General features: G+C 46.9%; 1 protein-coding gene across 3 annotated transcripts in view; it reads right to left on the bottom strand.

The window, feature by feature from the left end:
* LOC123990637 (unconventional myosin-VI-like) overlaps nucleotides 1–17,464 on the bottom strand; it is a 116,139-nt gene that overhangs the window by 77,911 nt on the left and 20,764 nt on the right. For all 3 annotated transcript variants that reach the window (XM_046291293.1, XM_046291296.1, XM_046291295.1), the window contains exon 2: nucleotides 8,293–8,413. In XM_046291293.1, the coding sequence (XP_046147249.1) occupies nucleotides 8,293–8,409 (117 nt within the window). In that variant the 5' untranslated portion in view covers nucleotides 8,410–8,413. The remainder of the gene's footprint in view (nucleotides 1–8,292; nucleotides 8,414–17,464) is intronic.

Raw genomic sequence — 17,464 nt, 5'->3', positions numbered from 1 at the left:
GGCTGGCTGCAAGCTCTTCCAGCCCATGGTTGTTAGTCAGCACCTCCACTGCAGAGTACAGCCACCGTGCCATATTCACTAGAGTTATCAGCACATATGCATGGCCCAGGAAAAACAATACAGCTAGTCAAGTGCTGTGAGGCTGGAGCTAGTCTGGCGTTAATAGGGTGTGTGTGTTTGTTACTCGTAGCACGTGTTTAGGGTAAACACATCTGGTGAACACTATAGGTTATTTCAGAATCATAAAAGCATCTCAAAGCACATTGCGAGTAAGTAAGCGTGACTCAGTGTGTGATAGAACACCAAAGGGTTAGTCTGACTGATGAGATTTACTAGTCCCTCCCTCTCTCTCCACCCCTCCCTCCATCTCTACCCACCCCTCCCTGCCTCTCTCTCTACCCACCCCTCACTCCCTCCCTCTTTACCCACCCCTCACTCCCTCTCTACCCACCCCTCACTCACTCCCTCCCTCTCTACCCACCCCTCACTCCCTCTCTACCCACCCCTCACTCCCTCCCTCCCTCCCTCTCTACCCACCCCTCCCTCCCTTCCCACCCCTCACTCCCTCCCTACCCACCCCTCACTCCCTCCCTCTACCCACCCCTCACTCCCTCTCTACCCACCCCTCACTCACTCCCTCCCTCCCTCCCTCTCTACCCACCCCTCCCTCCCTCCCTCCCTCTCTACCCACCCCTCACTCCCTCCCTACCCACCCCTCACTCCCTCCCTCTACCCACGCCTCACTCCCTCTCTACCCACCCCTCACTCACTCCCTCCCTCTCTACCCACCCCTACACTCCCTCCCTCACTCACTCCCTCCCTCTCTACCCACCCCTCACTCCCTCCCTCACTCACTCCCTCCCTCTCTACCCACCCCTCACTCCCTCTTTACCCACCCCTCACTCCCTCCCTCTCTACCCACCCCTCACTCCCTCTTTACCCACCCCTCACTCCCTCCCTCTTTACCCACCCCTCACTCCCTCTCTACCCACCCCTCACTCACTCCCTCCCTCTCTACCCACCCCTCACTCACTCCCTCCCTCTCTACCCACCCCTCACTCACTCCCTCCCTCTCTACCCACCCCTCACTCACTCCCTCCCTCTCTACCCACCCCCTCACTCCCTCCCTCACTCCCTCCCTCCCTCTCTACCCACCCCTCACTCCCTCCCTCCCTCTCTACCCACCTCTCCCTCCCTCTTTACCCACCCCTCACTCCCTCCCTCTACCCACCCCTCACTCCCTCTCTACCCACCCCTCACTCACTCCCTCCCTCTCTACCCACCCCTCACTCACTCCCTCCCTCCCTCTCTACCCTCCCTCTCTACTCACTCCCTCCCTCTCTACCCTCCCTCTCTACTCCCTCCCTCTCGACCCACCCCCCCTCACTCCCTCCCTCTCGACCCACCCCTCCCTCTCTACCTACCCCTCACTCACTCCCTCCCTCTCTACCCACCCCTCACTCACTCCCTCCCTCTCTACCCACCCCTCACTCACTCCCTCCCTCTCTACCCACCCCTCACTCAATGCCTCCCTCTCTACCCACCCCTCACTCACTCCCTCCCTCTCTACCCACCCCTCACTCCCTCTCTACCCACCCCTCCCTCTCTCTCTACCCACCCCTCACTCCCTCCCTCTCTACCCACCCCTCACTCCCTCCCTCTCTACCCACCCCTCCTCCCCCTACCCACCCCCCTCTCTACCCACCCCTCACTCCCTCCCTCTCTACCCACCCCTCACTCCCTCCCTCTCTACCCACCCCTCACTCCCTCTCTACCCACCCCTCCCTCTCTCTCTACCCACCCCTCCCTCCTCTACCCACCCTCTACCCACCCCTCCCTCCCTCTCTACCCACCCCTCCCTCTCTCTCTACCCACCCCTCCCTCCCCCTCTCTACCCACCCCTCCCTCTCTCTCTACCCACCCCTCCCTCCCTCTCTACCCAACCCTCCCTTCCTCTCTACCCAATCCTCCCTCCCTCTCTATCCACCCCTCACTCCCTCCCTCTCTACCCACCCCTCCCTCTCTCTCTACCTACCCCTCCCTCCCTCCCTCTCCACTCTCCATTAAGTCCCAGAGAGCTTGAAAGAAAAGACGGTCTCATGCTTCTGATTTGTCACAAAAACAAACTGTGTTAAAAGTCCAAACTAAGGGGGGCAGCTAAGTCCAAGGCACAAATAAATACATAGTCTATCCCAATGTTTTCAAAGTTAGCTAATCCAATGTAAAGATATTTTTATTAAAACATTTATGGGATACACATCTATGTTCATAGAATTCTGAACAAACATACAGTAAGTTCTCTTCTGCACTACTAGGCTAACCAAAGTTAGTGAAAGCCTGCTGGCTGCTCCATTCTCCTTCTGCATGGATACATTCTCCTGGCCAGCCCCTATAACACAACACCAGCTAAAAGCCTTCTGCCATTTTACCTTACCACTCCACAAGTGATTCACTAGGGAAAAATGTAACATGTTTAACAAATATTTGAGAAGTTTGTGTGGGGAACACATGTGGGTTGACATAAGACCTTAGACTACTAAGTGGGTCTGATAGGCTGTGAAGTGTTTCCTACATAGTGCACAACTTTTGACCACTGCCCTAACTGCTGGTCAAAAGTAATGCACTATGTAGGGAAAAGGGTGCCATATGGGATGCAGTCAGCCAGATCCTGCTCCCTCCTGTGGGCCATGGGGCCCTGTTGGCCTCAGCTCCCCCATGTGGGCCATGGGGCCCTGTTGTTTGCTCTCAGCTCCCTCCTGTGGGCCATGGGGCCCTGTTGGCCTCAGCTCCCCCATGTGGGCCATGGGGCCCGGTCGGCCTCAGCCCCCTCCTGTGGGGCATGGGGCCCGGTCGGCCTCAGCTCCCTCCTGTGGGCCATGGGGCCCGTGTGGCCTCAGCCCCCTCCTGTGGGCCATGGGGTCCGGTTGGCCTCAGCCCCCTCCTCTGGGCCATGGGGTCCAGTCGGCCTCAGCCCCCTCCTCTGGGCCATGGGGCCTGGTCGGCCTCAGCCCCCTCCTGTGGGCCATGGGGCCCGGTTGGCCTCAGCTCCCTCCTGTGGGCCATGGTGCCTGGCTGGGCCAGCAATTTAGCCTGTGTCTCAAATGGCACTCTTGTCCATCACCCTATTCCATATGTAGAGCACTACTATGAAAGTATTAACACTATTAGGGAATAGGTTGCTATTTGGAATGCGGCCTTAAGTCTCTCCAAATAAAGAGGCACAGCAAGAGGGATTTAAAATCTCCAAGGTTGAAGAAGCCAAGGTGACATACAGTCAGTTCTTTCTTTCCTGCAATGGGCCCAGACTGGCAGGATTTCATAGCACTGAGCCACGTGAGGTGACTGAAGTTTAGAGGAGCGGGAGAGAAGGAAGGGGAGGAGGATGACGCAATGCCCCCTGAATTTAAACACGTCCCTCCCCCCTCGGTCTCTTGCTCTTTCACCGACACCAAGGCAGAGTGAAACAGTCCAGAAACTGTCAGCGTCCCAAATGGTACCATATTCCCAGTCTAAAGTAGTGTACTGTGAGAATAGGGTGCCATTGGGGACGCAGCCCAAGTCAGGAACACATTACCTAATGCTGTGGGCCACAGAGTTCGCCATTGTGGCTAAAGCTGAGTGTGACGTGGTGCCATGCACTGAGCAACGCCTCTCTCCTGAAGTCCCCCTACAGGGGTCTACCAGGCTGCGTGCGTATGCCGCTGCAGCTCTGAGTGGGTCGGGTGACATGGGAGCTCACCGTACACTGGCACAAACTGGCTGCCACTGGACAGAACACACATTGTGCCCCTCAGACTCCGTGTTAAGGCCCAGAACTGACCATAACGGCCGGAGAATGGACACATCCGTTACGCGCACACGCACACAGCTTCCTTCATAATAAAGGATCTGACAGAGTCCCATGCTTTATGGGCCGGATGTAAACACACTAAGTGAACAGATTGTTTGAGGACGACGTTCAGCTGATGACAGAGCCACACAAGGAAGCATGAGTTACCATAGAAACTGCGTTTGGCTAACATCAAAAACTTTGTGTAACACATGATCTAGCCTAGTGAAAAAGTGAATTAACAGTGACTGGTGGCTTCTATGGGAAAGCCTACTTGATCTCAGATACTGGGGTTTCATTTTGTACCAGTGTTGGAAGTTACCCTCTGTCGGGTATCACGTATAGGGTGCCCTCTGTCGGGTATCACGTATAGGGTGCCCTCTGTCGGGTATCACGTATAGGGTGCCCTCTGTCGGGTATCCCGTATAGGGCGCCCTCTGTCGGGTATCCGGTATAGGGCGCCCTCTGTCGGGTATCCCGTATAGGGCGCCCTCTGTCGGGTATCCCGTATAGGGCGCCCTCTGTCGGGTATCCCGTATAGGGTGCCCTCTGTCGGGTATCACGTATAGGGTGCCCTCTGTCGGGTATCACGTATAGGGTGCCCTCTGTCGGGTATCACGTATAGGGTGCCCTCTGTCGGGTATCACGTATAGGGTGCCCTCTGTCGGGTATCCCGTATAGGGTGCCCTCTGTCGGGTATCCGTATAGGGTGCCCTCTGTCGGGGGTAGGGTCTCTGTCGGGTATCACGTATAGGGTGCCCTCTGTCGGGTATCCGTATAGGGTGCCCTCTGTCGGGTATCACGTATAGGGTGCCCTCTGTCGGGTATCACGTATAGGGTGCCCTCTGTCGGGTATCCCGTATAGGGTGCCCTCTGTCGGGTATCCCGTATAGGGTGCCCTCTGTCGGGTATCCCGTATAGGGTGCCCTCTGTCGGGTATCCCGTATAGGGTGCCCTCTGTCGGGTATCCCGTATAGGGTGCCCTCTGTCGGGTATCCCGTATAGGGTGCCCTCTGTCGGGTATCCCGTATAGGGTGCCCTCTGTCGGGTATCACGTATAGGGCGCCCGCTGCAGCTTTTCTAGAAAGAGAGCTACTTCAAAAAAATGAAACACGTCGCAAGCTACAATTATTTTTTTCTAGCTTTCAAATAGGCACATTCTTCTCTTCTCTCCCCCTGGGTCCTAATTGTACAAGAGAAAGTAGTCTGTCAACATACTTGGTAAAAGAATGCTTAATAAACAACTCTAAGGGGGACCTATAAAATTGGACCACCCTCCAAAAAAATGGTTTAATATTTTCCTAAATGATGTTCTGAGTTTTATTTGCCTGGTTTAAGATTTGTTTTAGTTTTTCACTCTTAAAATTACAATTGTTCACAAAGAAAAAACTAATTTGATGTTCTGAGTCCATGTTAATGCTTAAATCATATCAGAAGACAATTATTTTTAGGTCTCGAAGAAAACTAACACATTTAGATTTTTTTGTATAATTCACTTTAATTGTGCATCTGGCCCTTTAATTGCACACCTAGTGAGTAAGGAATGTGCCGGTCTAGCGATGGTTCTGTACTGTTGCTGCACATTTCATGGTGAAATAACAAATAATAGAAAGAAATGATATACAGGGCATTCAGAAAGTTTCCAGACCTCTAGACTTTTTCCACATTTTGTTACGTTACAGCCTTATTCTAAAATGGATTAAATTGATGGGGGAAAACAATCTACACACAATACCCAATAATGACAAAGCAAAAACACGTTTTTAGAAAATGTATCAAATGTATAATAAATCAAAAACAGAAAAGTCACATTTACATAAGTATTCAGACCCTTTACTCAGTACTTTGTTGAAGCACCTTTGGCAGCGATTACAGCCTCAAGTATTCTTAGGTATAACACTACAAGCTTGGCACGCTTGTATTTGGGGAGTTTCTCCCATTCTTCTCTGCATATCCTCTTAAGCTCTATCAGATTGGATGGAGAGCTTTGCTGCACAGATATTTTCAGGTCTCTCCAGAGATGTTCGATCAGGTTCAAGTTTGGGCTCTGGCTGGGCCACTCAGACATTCAATGACTTGTCCCGAAGCCACTCCTGCATTGTCTTGCCGTTGTCTTTGCCTGCATCTTTCCCTTGATCCTGTCTATTGTCCCTGTCCCTGCTGCTGAAAAACATCCCCACAGCATGATGCTGCCACTACCATGCTTCACCGTAGAGATGATGCTAGGTTTCCTCCAGGCGTGACGCTTGGCATTCAGGCCAAATAGTTCAATCTTGGTTTCATCAGAACAGAGAATCTTGTTTCTCATGGTCTGAGAGACTTTAGGTGCCTTTTGGCAAACGCCAAGCGGGCTGTCATGTGCCTTTTACTGAGAAGCGGCTTCCGTCTGGCCACTCTACCATAAAGGCCTGATTGGTGGAGTGCTGCAGAAATGGTTGTCCTTCTGGAAGTTTCTCCCCATCTCAACAGAGGAACTCTACAGCTCTGTCAGAGTGACCATCGGGTACTTGGTCACCTCCCTGACCAGGGCCCTTCTCCCCCGACCACTAGTTCTTGGTATGTTCCAAACTTCTTCCATTTATGAATGGAGGCAAGTGTGTTCTTGGGGATCTTCAATGGTGCAGACATGTTTTGGTACCCTTCCCCAGATCTGTTTCTCAACACAATCCTGTGTCGGAGCTCTACAGACAATTCCTTCGACCTCATGGCTTGGTTTTTGCTCTGACATGCACTGTCAACTGTGGGACCTTTAATAGACAGGTGTGTGCCTTTCCAAATCATGTACAATTAATCAAGTTGTAGAAACATCTGAAGGATGATCAATGGAAACAGGATGCACCTGAGCTTAATTACCAGTCTCTGAATACTTAATACTTAATCTACCGTTCAAAAGATTGGGGTCAGTCAGAAAGGTCCTTGTTTTTGAAAGAAAAGCACATTTTTTGTCCATTAACCCCTATTGGCAATTGAAAGGGATATCAACCAGATTCCTTTTTCTACGTATTCCCTAAGGTGTCTACAGCCTTTAGATGTAGTTTCAAGCCTTTATGTTGAAGAATGAGCGTAAACGACTACATTGCGTAAGTGGCCAGCTGAGGGCTCTCAGAGTGATTCTTGCGTAAAAGACAGAGGTAGTCATTTTTCCACTCGCTCCTACTGAAAAGCCAATTGTCCTGGTTGATATATTATCTAATAGATATTTGAAAAACACCTTGAGGATTGATTATAAAAAATGTTTGCCATGTTTCTGTCGATATTATGGATATAATTTTCGTGACCGCTATTTCCGGTGGATTTCTCAATATTTTTTATTTTATTTTACATTTATTTAACCAGGCAAGTCAGTTAAGAACATATTCTTATTTTCAATGACGGTCTGGGAACAGTGGGTTAACTGCCTGTTCAGGGGCAGAACGACAGATTTGTACCTTGTCAGCTCGGGGGTTTGAACTCGCAACCTTCCGGTTACTAGTCCAACGCTCTAACCACTAGGCTACGCTGCCGCCCTAATATAACGTGACCAACAAACGGAGGTATTTTGGGTATAAAAATAATCTTTATGGAACAAAATGAACATTTGCTGTCTAACTGGGAGTCTCGACAGTGAAAACATCAGAAGATCATCAAAGGTAAACGATTAATTTGATTGCTTTTCTGATTTTCGTGACCAAGCTTTCTGCTGCTAGCTGGACATAATGCTATGCTAGGCTATCAATAAACTTACACAAACGCTTGTCTTGCTTTGGCAGCTTCATTAAATAGTATCCGCAAAACACCCGTCTCAACTTCAACAGTGAAGAGGTGACTCCGGGAAGCTGGCATTCTAAGCAGAGTTCCTCTGTCCAGTGTCTGCGTTGTTTTTCTCACCGTAATCTTTTATTTTTATTGGCTAGTCTGAGATATGGCTTTTTCTTTGCAACTCTGCCTAGAAGGCCAGCATCGGGGTCGCCTCTTCACTGTTGAGACGCGTGTTTTGCGGGTACTATTTAATGAAGCTGCCAGTTGAGGACATGAGGCATCTGTTTCTCAAACTAGACACTCTAATGTACTTGTCCTCTTGCTCAGTTGTGCACCGAGGCCTCCCACTCCTCTTTCTATTGTGGTTAGAGCCAGTCTGAATCTAGTTGGTGATCCCTGATCTGCAGGGTACCATCTGTAGCCCTCAAACGCAACTCTGGTCCTCGAAAACCAGTTCCACTGCTTTTTGTCATTGTTCCCCCTCCAATCAGGGACTGATTTAGGTTGGAATTAATGATTAGGTAGAACAGTAAACCCTCAGGTTCCGGACTTCGTAGGGTAACAGTTGAGCACCCTTGATCTATAGGGTACCATCTAAAAACTAACTCTTGCAGTTTTTAAAGTAGATGTTTCACTGGTGGTCTCCATTATGTAAATTTTCTGGGTGGAAAATAATACAGTGATCATGGAAGTCTGTTTTTGAACATGCGTGTGTGATCACCCACCTTTTGCCCTTGTTTCAGCGGCTCGATGGTCAAACTGTCTGCTCCTATGTCCACTATGGTCCCCAGCTGGAACCCATCTCCTGGGTGGGGCGCCCACACCGGCTTCCCATCCTCCATGACACTACAAGACAAGAGGACAGACACAGGGGGCCATTAGAGGCTGGTTCCTTTCCTAAAGCCATCAAAACAGTTATCACATTTAATTCACACTTCTTAAAAATTCCTTCATCCCCAAGGGGCAATTAGCCTACAAAGTAATTACAAAATGTACAGGCTAGCACTACACATATGAAGACAATAGATCAAGCAAAACTGTGTATGGAATGGCTAATACTCACTCCCAGTATGCTTTAAAATTGAATAGCCTATATTTCTAAATCCTATTTTCAAGGTGTTTGCTTAATTTCACTGGCACTAGACTTATACCCAAATGGCACCCTATTCCCTTTATAGTGAACTACTTTTGCACAGGGCATTTGGGGTGCACACTAATTGTAGAATATTTGTAGCCTACCCTAAGCAGATGAGAAGCACACCAGCAGATTCAGGTTAAACACATTCTCTTGGGCCTTGCTGTGGCCAGGTTGATTATTGGAGTAATCATGTTGTTGAGTCCAACCACCAGCTGATCCTGTTACTGTGGTGAGATTACAATACAGTAGAATGAGCAGCCTAACAGCCCCTCAGGGAAATCTGCAGCCACCCCAGGCTGTTGTGTTGTGATCCATAAAAAACACAAAGCCTAAAGGGATGACAGACAGGCCACAAACTACTTCAATGTGTAGGCCTAAGTCTGGGCCAAAACAACTCTGACGTAAGACCCCATAGAGCCGCGTTTCCCAAACTCGGTCCTTGGGACCCCAAGGGAAGCATGTTTAGTTGTTTTGCCCTAGAACTAAACAATATTTTGTTCTTGCTTGATACCGTAAGAAAGCCCAAGTCAGCTATACCTGCGCCAAAACTCTGCTACTTGTCCATCCTATAGCTTGTTCTCCATCTTCTTTTTAAATAGTGAGCAAACATGATTTCAGCACTCTTATTTCCCTGACTGATCAAAACTAGCTTTCTCATGCTCTCTTGTTTCTCTGTATCAGACATATAGTGAGCAATATGTTAGGAACATTAAATCGGAATATAAATCACAGTATCAAATCGCAATACATATCGTATAGGCACCTAAGTATTGGGATAATATCGTTACTTAAGGAGCTTTGCAATTTTCAGCAGTAACATTAGCGGCACACTGGAGCCGGATGCCCACATTTAAGTTTGTTCCAGATAGGGGTCTGTTGACCGAGAATTGAGACACAAATCTGTAGAGTTTGTCCAGGTCCCAGGACCTTAGGGTGTCCAGACTCCTAGACCTTAGTGCTGCTTTTGACACCATCGATCACCACATTCTTTTGGAAAGATTGGAAACCCAAATTGGTCTACACGGACAAGTTCTGACCTGGGTTAGATCTTATCTGTCGGAAAGATATCAGTTTGTCTCTGTGGATGGTTTGTCCTCTAACAAATCAACTGTAAGTTTCAGTGTTCCTCAAGGTTTTGTTTTAGGACCACTATTGTTTACACTATATATTTTACCTCTTGGGGATGTCATTCGAAAACAATGTTAACTTTCACATTAAAATACAGGTGCCACTGACACAAATAACAATGCTAAAATTAAAAGCAAACAAACTCAATGAGTGAAATGTTAGACTAAGCCTAGTTTGTTCAGCATCTCCACAGGGGTTTTCCCTCTTGTGAAACAATGGAATAGCTAGGGCCTGATCAACTTGGCACTGACAATGAGCCTTAGTCCAGAATTGACAAACTAATAGGCCTGGTTATGTTTAGCTGCTTTCACGTCTAAGGGGTGTGCTGATCCTATTAACCTACTAAAAAGGGTGAGATCATAAATAATAATGGAACATAATTTCTTGTTATAAAAAGATGAACACTAGTAAAGCCAACCAAATGATGTCTAGGCCTATTCACAATGTTACTGGCCACAACAACAAACGATACAACTAGCCTACATGGGTGCTTGCCTGCAATCTTAAAATTATTTTTGTCTGGTAATCAAAGTGGAACAAACTTCCTTAAGCTGGAGAGTTTTGAATGTGGACCGTCAATCATAATAACCTCTATAACAATTCAGCACTGTGCCAAGAGCTGACTGGGTCTTTGCTTTTCACATCATCCTAAAATAAGCCAAATTCAATAATACCCAAAATATCACATCATCCATTCAAACACGGAACTCTCCATGCCTCAGCAGCATAGAAGGCTCTAACTAAGATTCCAGGAATGTCCCTTTATCCAATCAGGTGTAGCAAAGCATAGGTCAAAGGTTGCTAGTAACTTATTGGATGGGCTGTAAAAATCACCTGCCAATGTAAGTACTACACATCACATCCTCATTCTGAAGTGTAATTCCATCTGAATATACTATCAAATCAAAGTTGATTGGTCACGTACACAGACTTGCAGATGTTATTGCAGGTGCAGCGAAATGCTTGTGTTTCTAGTTCCAACAGTGCAGTAATACAAAACAATACACACATGATCCAAAAAGTAAAAATTAAGAAATGAAGACATTTCAGAACGAGCAACGTCAGAGAGCATTAGTGAGGTCAGGCACTGAAAAGCTGGCCGATTAGGCTTGGCTCTGTGGTAGTGAAACTCATGCAAAACTCATGACTCCAATATTAGCAGGCAGTGTTTAGACTGTCCACTTTGAAGTGCTAAGACAGAGTGGCTATATAAGGAATGGAACATATATGAACAGGGGCCTGCTACCATTATAACCTATACAGCTGTCAGATGTGGGCATTAACAAGCAAGAACTGAGATGGAAAGATAATGGTGGAGAAAGGTCTAGAGGAGTTATTTTTGTATAGAGGGAGGGGATTCTATACGTAATGCAAAGATGGGAGAACTATAAGGCAAATAGGAGTTGTTCATGTACATACAAGGAGTGACTATATGTGCAATGTAAAGATGGGAAAAACTATAAAGTCAGAACTCTGTAATTAGAGAATTTTGTCTTTTCCATGGAAGGGCTGTTACTTTTGTAATGAAGTCTAAATTGAATTCACAAGTTCCGGTATCTGTGCAAATATTTGACTCAAGATATTCCACAACAGCTTGCAGTCGGCATTCCAATTCATCCCAAAGGTGTTCGATGGGGTTGAGGTTAGGACTCTGTGCAGGCCAGTCAAGTTCTTCAACACATCTCGACAAACCATTTCTGCATGGACCTCGCTTTGCGCATGGGGACATTGTCATGCTGAAACAGGAAGGGGCCTTCCCTAAACTGTTGGCACAAAGTTAGAAGCACAGAATTGTCTAGAATGTAATTGTATGCTGTAGCATTAAGATTTCCCTTCACTGGAACTAAGGGACCTAGCCGAACCATGAAAAACAGCCCCAGACCATTATTCCAACTTTACAGATGACACTATGTATTGGAGAAGGTAGCGTTCTCCTGGCATAAGCCAAACCCAGAATTGTCCGTCAGACTGCCAAATAGTGAAGTGTGATTCATCACTCCAGAGAATGCATTTCCACTCCTCCAGAATCCAATGCTTTACACCACCCCAGCCGAAGCTTGGCATTGTGCATGGTGATCTTAGGCTTGTGTGCGGCTGCTCGGCCATGGAAACCTAGTTTGTTATATCTGGAGTACTTCTCCTGTCCTATTTGGTGTCCTGTGTGTATCTAAGTGTGCGTTCTCTAATTCTCTCCTTCTCTCTTTCTTTCTCTCTCTCGGAGGACCTGAGCCCTAGGACCATGCCCCAGGACTACCTGACATGATGACTCCTTGCTGTCCCCAGTCCACCTGGCCGTGCTGCTGCTCCAGTTTCAACTGTTCTGCCTTTTTATTATTCGACCATGCTGGTCATTTATGAACATTTTAACATCTTGGCCATGTTCTGTTATAATCTCCACCCAGCACAGCCAGAAGAGGACTGGCCACCCCACATAGCCTGGTTCCTCTCTAGGTTTCCTCCTAGGTTTTGGCCTTTCTAGGGTGTTTTTCCTAGCCACCGTGCTTCTACACCTGCATTGCTTGCTGCTTGGGGTTTTAGGCTGGATTTCTGTACAGCACTTTGAGATATCAGCTGATGTACGAAGGGCTATATAAATACATTTGATTTGATTTTGATTTCATGAAGCTAATGACGAACAGTATTTGTGCTGACGTTGCTTCCAGAAGCAGTTTGGAACTCTGTAGTGAGTGTTGCAACCGAGGACAGACGATCTTTACGTGCTACGTCGCTCGGCGGCCCCGTTCTATGAGTATGTGTGGCCCACCATATCACGGCATGAAAGTTGTTGCTCCTAGACGTTTCTACTTCACAATAACAGTACTTACAGTTGACCCAAGGAGCTCTAGCAGGGCATACATTTGATGAATTCACTTGTTGGAAAGGTGGCATCCTATGACGGTGCTACATTGAAAGTCACTGAGCTATTAAGTAAGGCCAGTCTACTGCCAATGTTTGTCTATGGAGATTGCATGGCGGTGGAACACTTTTGACACCTTGTAGAGTCCATGCACTAACAAATTGAGGTTGTTGTGAGGGCAAAAGGGGTTCAACTCAATATCAGGAAGGTGTTCTTAATGTTTTGTACATTCAGAATATAATGGTGTGTATAGACAGTATGAACGCTATATGAATAGAAAAGGTGTGTAAGCAGTAGTTCTACTGTATTTGATGAGTCATGACTAGAATACAGTGTATACATGTGAAGTGATCAAACAGTATGAACATTATTAAAAGTGACCAGTGTTTAATGACTATGTACATAGGGCAGCAGTCTCTAAGATGCAGGATAGAGTACTGGGTGGTAGCCAGCTACTAACGGTGACTAAGGTTCAGGGCAGGGTACTGGGCGGAGGCCGTTTGTGGTGACTAGGAGGCCGGCGGAGGCTGGCTAGCAGCTAGTGGTGACTGTTAACTAGGTATTCTCTATTATCTGTCCATAATATCTCGCTACACCTGCCCAATAACGTTACGGCACATGGCTAACGTCACTCTGACCAGTCTCTATTGAGGAGTGGGAAGTTTTCCCAATACTAAGACACGTGACATCAGCACTGATGATGCAGGATTATTTGAATTAGTGTATCAAAGCGTCATTCCTGAAAACACATCAGGATCAGTGGAGGCTGCTGAGGGGAGAACGGCTCATAATAATGTCTGGAACGGAGCCAAATGGAATGGCATCAAACCATGTGTTTGGCATATTTGATGCCACTCCTCCCAAATTAAGGTGCCACCAACCTCCTGTGGATCAGGATATGAGGTCAATACTCAAAATCCCTCCTGGCTTCCTGATGCCACGTTCACGGGTCGCTTATCAGATTAACCCAGTTAAATATTACTTTAGGACATTTCCATTCCGTCATTCAAGGTGTGGTGGTGGTCTTAGTTCAGTAGAAACGGAATGCAATCCAGTTTGCATTTCAAGATGACTAGAATAACTACTATTACTAGGCCGTAAGTAAATATTTGGATGCAAACAAACGGTGTGCCCACCCACAATTAAAGCAGTAGCCTACTCTATTCACATTATCCAAATGTGTTACTAGAACTGCCTTGGCGAGCAGAACAAAGAGTGGCAAGACCGATCGTGAAAACCACCCACAGCAGCCAACACTCTGCATCTGAACATCTGACAGTGTAGCTTCAACTCAAATCCCATTTTATCTGTCACATACACATACAGTGGGGCAAAAAAGTATTTAGTCAGCCACCAATTGTGCTAGTTCTCCCACTGCGGCCCCGTCGATGTGGATAGGGGCGTGCTCCCTCTGCTGTTTCCTGATGTCCACCATCAAATCAAATTGTATTAGTCGCATGCGCTGAATACAACAGGTGTAGATCTTACAGTGAAATGCTTACTTACGAGCCCCCAACCGACAGTGCAGTTTAAAAAAAATATGGATAAGAATAAGAGATAAAAGTAACAAGTAATTAAAGAGGAGCAGTAAAAAAATAACATTATATACGGGGGGGTGCCGGTATAGTCAATGTGCGGAGGCACCGGTTAATTGAGGTAGTATGTACATGTAGGTAGAGTTAATTAATGTGACTATGCATAGATGACAACAGAGAGTGGTAGTGGTGTGGAGAGGGGATTCACACCTTTGCCACAATCAGCTCCTTTGTTTTGTTGAAGTTGAGTGAGAAGTTATTTTCCTGGCACCACTCTCCCAGGGCCCTCACCTCCTCCCTGTAGGCTGTCTCGTCATTGTTGGTAATCAGGCCTACTAATATTGTGACATCTGCAAACTTGATGATTGAATTGTAAGCGTGCGTGGCCACGCAGTCATGGGTGAACAGGGAGTACAAGAGTGGGCTGAGCACACACCCTTGTGTTGCCCCTATGTTGAGGATCAGCGAAGTGGAGGTGTTGTTTTCTACCTTCACCCCCTGGGGGCGACCCATTAGGAAATCCAGGACCCAGTTGCACAGGGCAGGGTTTGGACTCAGGGCCCCGAGCTTAATGGTGAGCTTGGAGGGTATGCTGAGCTATAGTCAATGAACATCATTCTTACATAGGTATTCCCATTGTCCAGATGGGATAGGGCAGTGTGCAGTGCGATGGCGATTAGCATCATCTGTGGATCTATTGGGGCGGTAAGCAAATTGAAGTGGATCTAGGGTGTCAGGTAAGGTAGAGGTGATATGATCCTGACTTCATGATGACGTGGGGCAATAGTAATTTAGTTCAGTTACCTTTGCTTTCTTGGGTCGAGGAACAATGGTGGACATCTTGACACAAGTGGGGACAGCAGACTGGGATGGGGAGAGATTGAATATGTCCGTAAACACCCCACCCAGCTGGTCTGCGTACGCTCTGATGACGCGGCTATGAATGCCGTCTGGGCCGGCAGCCTTGCGAGGGTTAACACGCTTAAATGTCTTACTCACGTCGGCCACGGAGAAGGAGTCCTTGGTAGCGGGCCGCGTAGGTGGCACAGTGCTATCCTCAAAGCAGGTGAAGAAGGTGTTTACCTTGTCCAGAAGTAAGACGGTGTCCGCCGACGTGGCTGGTTTTCCCTTTGTAGTCCGTGATGGTCTGTAGACCCTGCCACATACGTCTGGTGTCTGAGCCGTTGAATTGTGACTCCACTTTGTCTCTGTACTGACGCTTTGCCAGTTTGATTGCCTTACGGCAGGAATAACTACACTGTTTGTATTCAACCATATTCACAGTCACCTTGCCATGGTTAAATAAAGAGGTTCGCACTTTCAGTTTAGCGTGAATTCTCCCTTCTATCCATGGTTTCTGGTTTGGGTAGGTTTTAATAGTCAGAGGTTACAACATCTCCTATACACTTCCTGATGAACTCAGTCACCGCATCCATGTATTTGTCGATGTTATTCTCTGAGGCTACCTGGAACATATCCCAGTCCGCATGATCTTGAAGCATGGATTCCGATTGGTCAGACCAGCGTTGAATAGACCTTAACAGAAAGTACCCGTGCGGAGTTTGTGCCTAAAGGAAGGGAGGAGCAAAATGGAGTCATGATCAGGGAGGGCGGGGCATTTCAAAAAGTTGAGTAGTAGTGATCTAATGTTTTCCCAGCGCGAGAACTACAGTCAATGTGTTGGTAAAACTTCAGTAGCGTTTTCCTCAGATTTCCTTTGTTAAAATCGCCAGCTACAATAAATGCAGCCTCAGGATATGTGGTTTCCAGTTTGCATCCAGTGTAGTTCTTTGAGGGCCACCGTGGTATTGGCTTGAGGGGGACAATACACAGTTGTGACTGTAACCGAAGATAATTCTCTTTGGAGGTAATATGGTTGGCATTTGATTGTGAGGTATTCTAGGTCGGGTGAACAAAAGGACTTGAGTTTCTGTATGTTATCACAATCACGCCATGAGTAGCTAATCATGAAACAAATACCCCCACCTTTCCTCTTCCCTGGAGAGTTCTTTATTCCTGTCTGCGCAATGTACTGAGAACTTGTTGTATGGACGGGGACAGTATATCCCGAGAGAGCCATGTTTCAGTGAAACAGTATGTTACAATACCTGATGTCGCTATGGAAGGAGATCCTCCCCTGAGCTCATCTACTTTATTATCCAGAGACTGAACATTAGCAAGTAATATACTGGAAGTGGTGAATGGTGTGCACAACACCTGAGTCGGACTAGAAATCCACTCCGAATGCCTCTTCTCTGCCTGCAGTGTTTTGGATCAGCCTCTGGGTGAAGTTAAATTGCACTGGTGGGTACGAACAAAGGATCCAATTCAGGAAAGTTGTAATCCTGGTCGTAATGATGGTGAGTTACCTCTGCTCTGACATCCAAAAGTTATTTCCAGCTGTATGTAATAAAAAATCATTTTAAAAAACAAGGCAAATAATGTAAGAAATAACACACACAAAAAAATACTGCAAAGTTTCTTAGGAGCTAGAAGCAGAGCTGCCTTACATCTTACTATAGAATTATTGAAGGTTCAACGTTCACCGAAAAGGACTGAAAATACACGTAGGCCCAAGTGTTCACAAACGGAATTGCTGCCACATTCTAGCTAGTAGCCTAAGTCACAATAGCAAAGATCTGTATTTGTCAGAGAGTCCTTATACAGGGCTACCTGGCATACAGAATGCATGCTGATTATCATATCAAATATCCATTAGTGTGTAAAACTAAAGACAGAGATGCTAATTGAGCAGATTTCACATATGGCTTGCCTACCGTTCCTTCCTCCTGATAACTCAGGGAGGGGAAAGTAAGCACAGTGATAGAAGCCATCTGACTCTTTGCGTCCCAAATGGAACCCTATTCCCTATATAGCGCATAATATTTTGTCCAGAGCCCAATAGCCCTATACAGAAAATATATGGTGGTTTATATGATGGTAATACAGTAATACAGAATCACGTCTGATCATGCGATTACCACATGCCATTCTGGAGAGAGTAGGCTAGGAGTTGCTACTTCTCTTGATCCAGGCAATCAACTCAAAGATTGCCACTTTTGAGGCACTTTAGGTGTGCCAGTCAATCTTCACAACTCACACTATTGCTCAATAACTAATGTAGGCACTATGGCACATCTGATATAGTTTCAGCAATGTGCATTTGAAGGAAATGTGTTTCCAATCACTGGGCAGAGGAAAGGGCACACACATTTGTTTGATTGGCCTTGTGACAAGGG

The sequence above is a fragment of the Oncorhynchus gorbuscha genome, linkage group LG12, assembly GCF_021184085.1.
Source record: "Oncorhynchus gorbuscha isolate QuinsamMale2020 ecotype Even-year linkage group LG12, OgorEven_v1.0, whole genome shotgun sequence".
Lineage (NCBI taxonomy): Eukaryota > Metazoa > Chordata > Actinopteri > Salmoniformes > Salmonidae > Oncorhynchus > Oncorhynchus gorbuscha.
The sequence above is the reverse complement of the archived record's forward strand: the minus strand, read 5'-3'. Positions and strand labels throughout refer to the sequence as shown.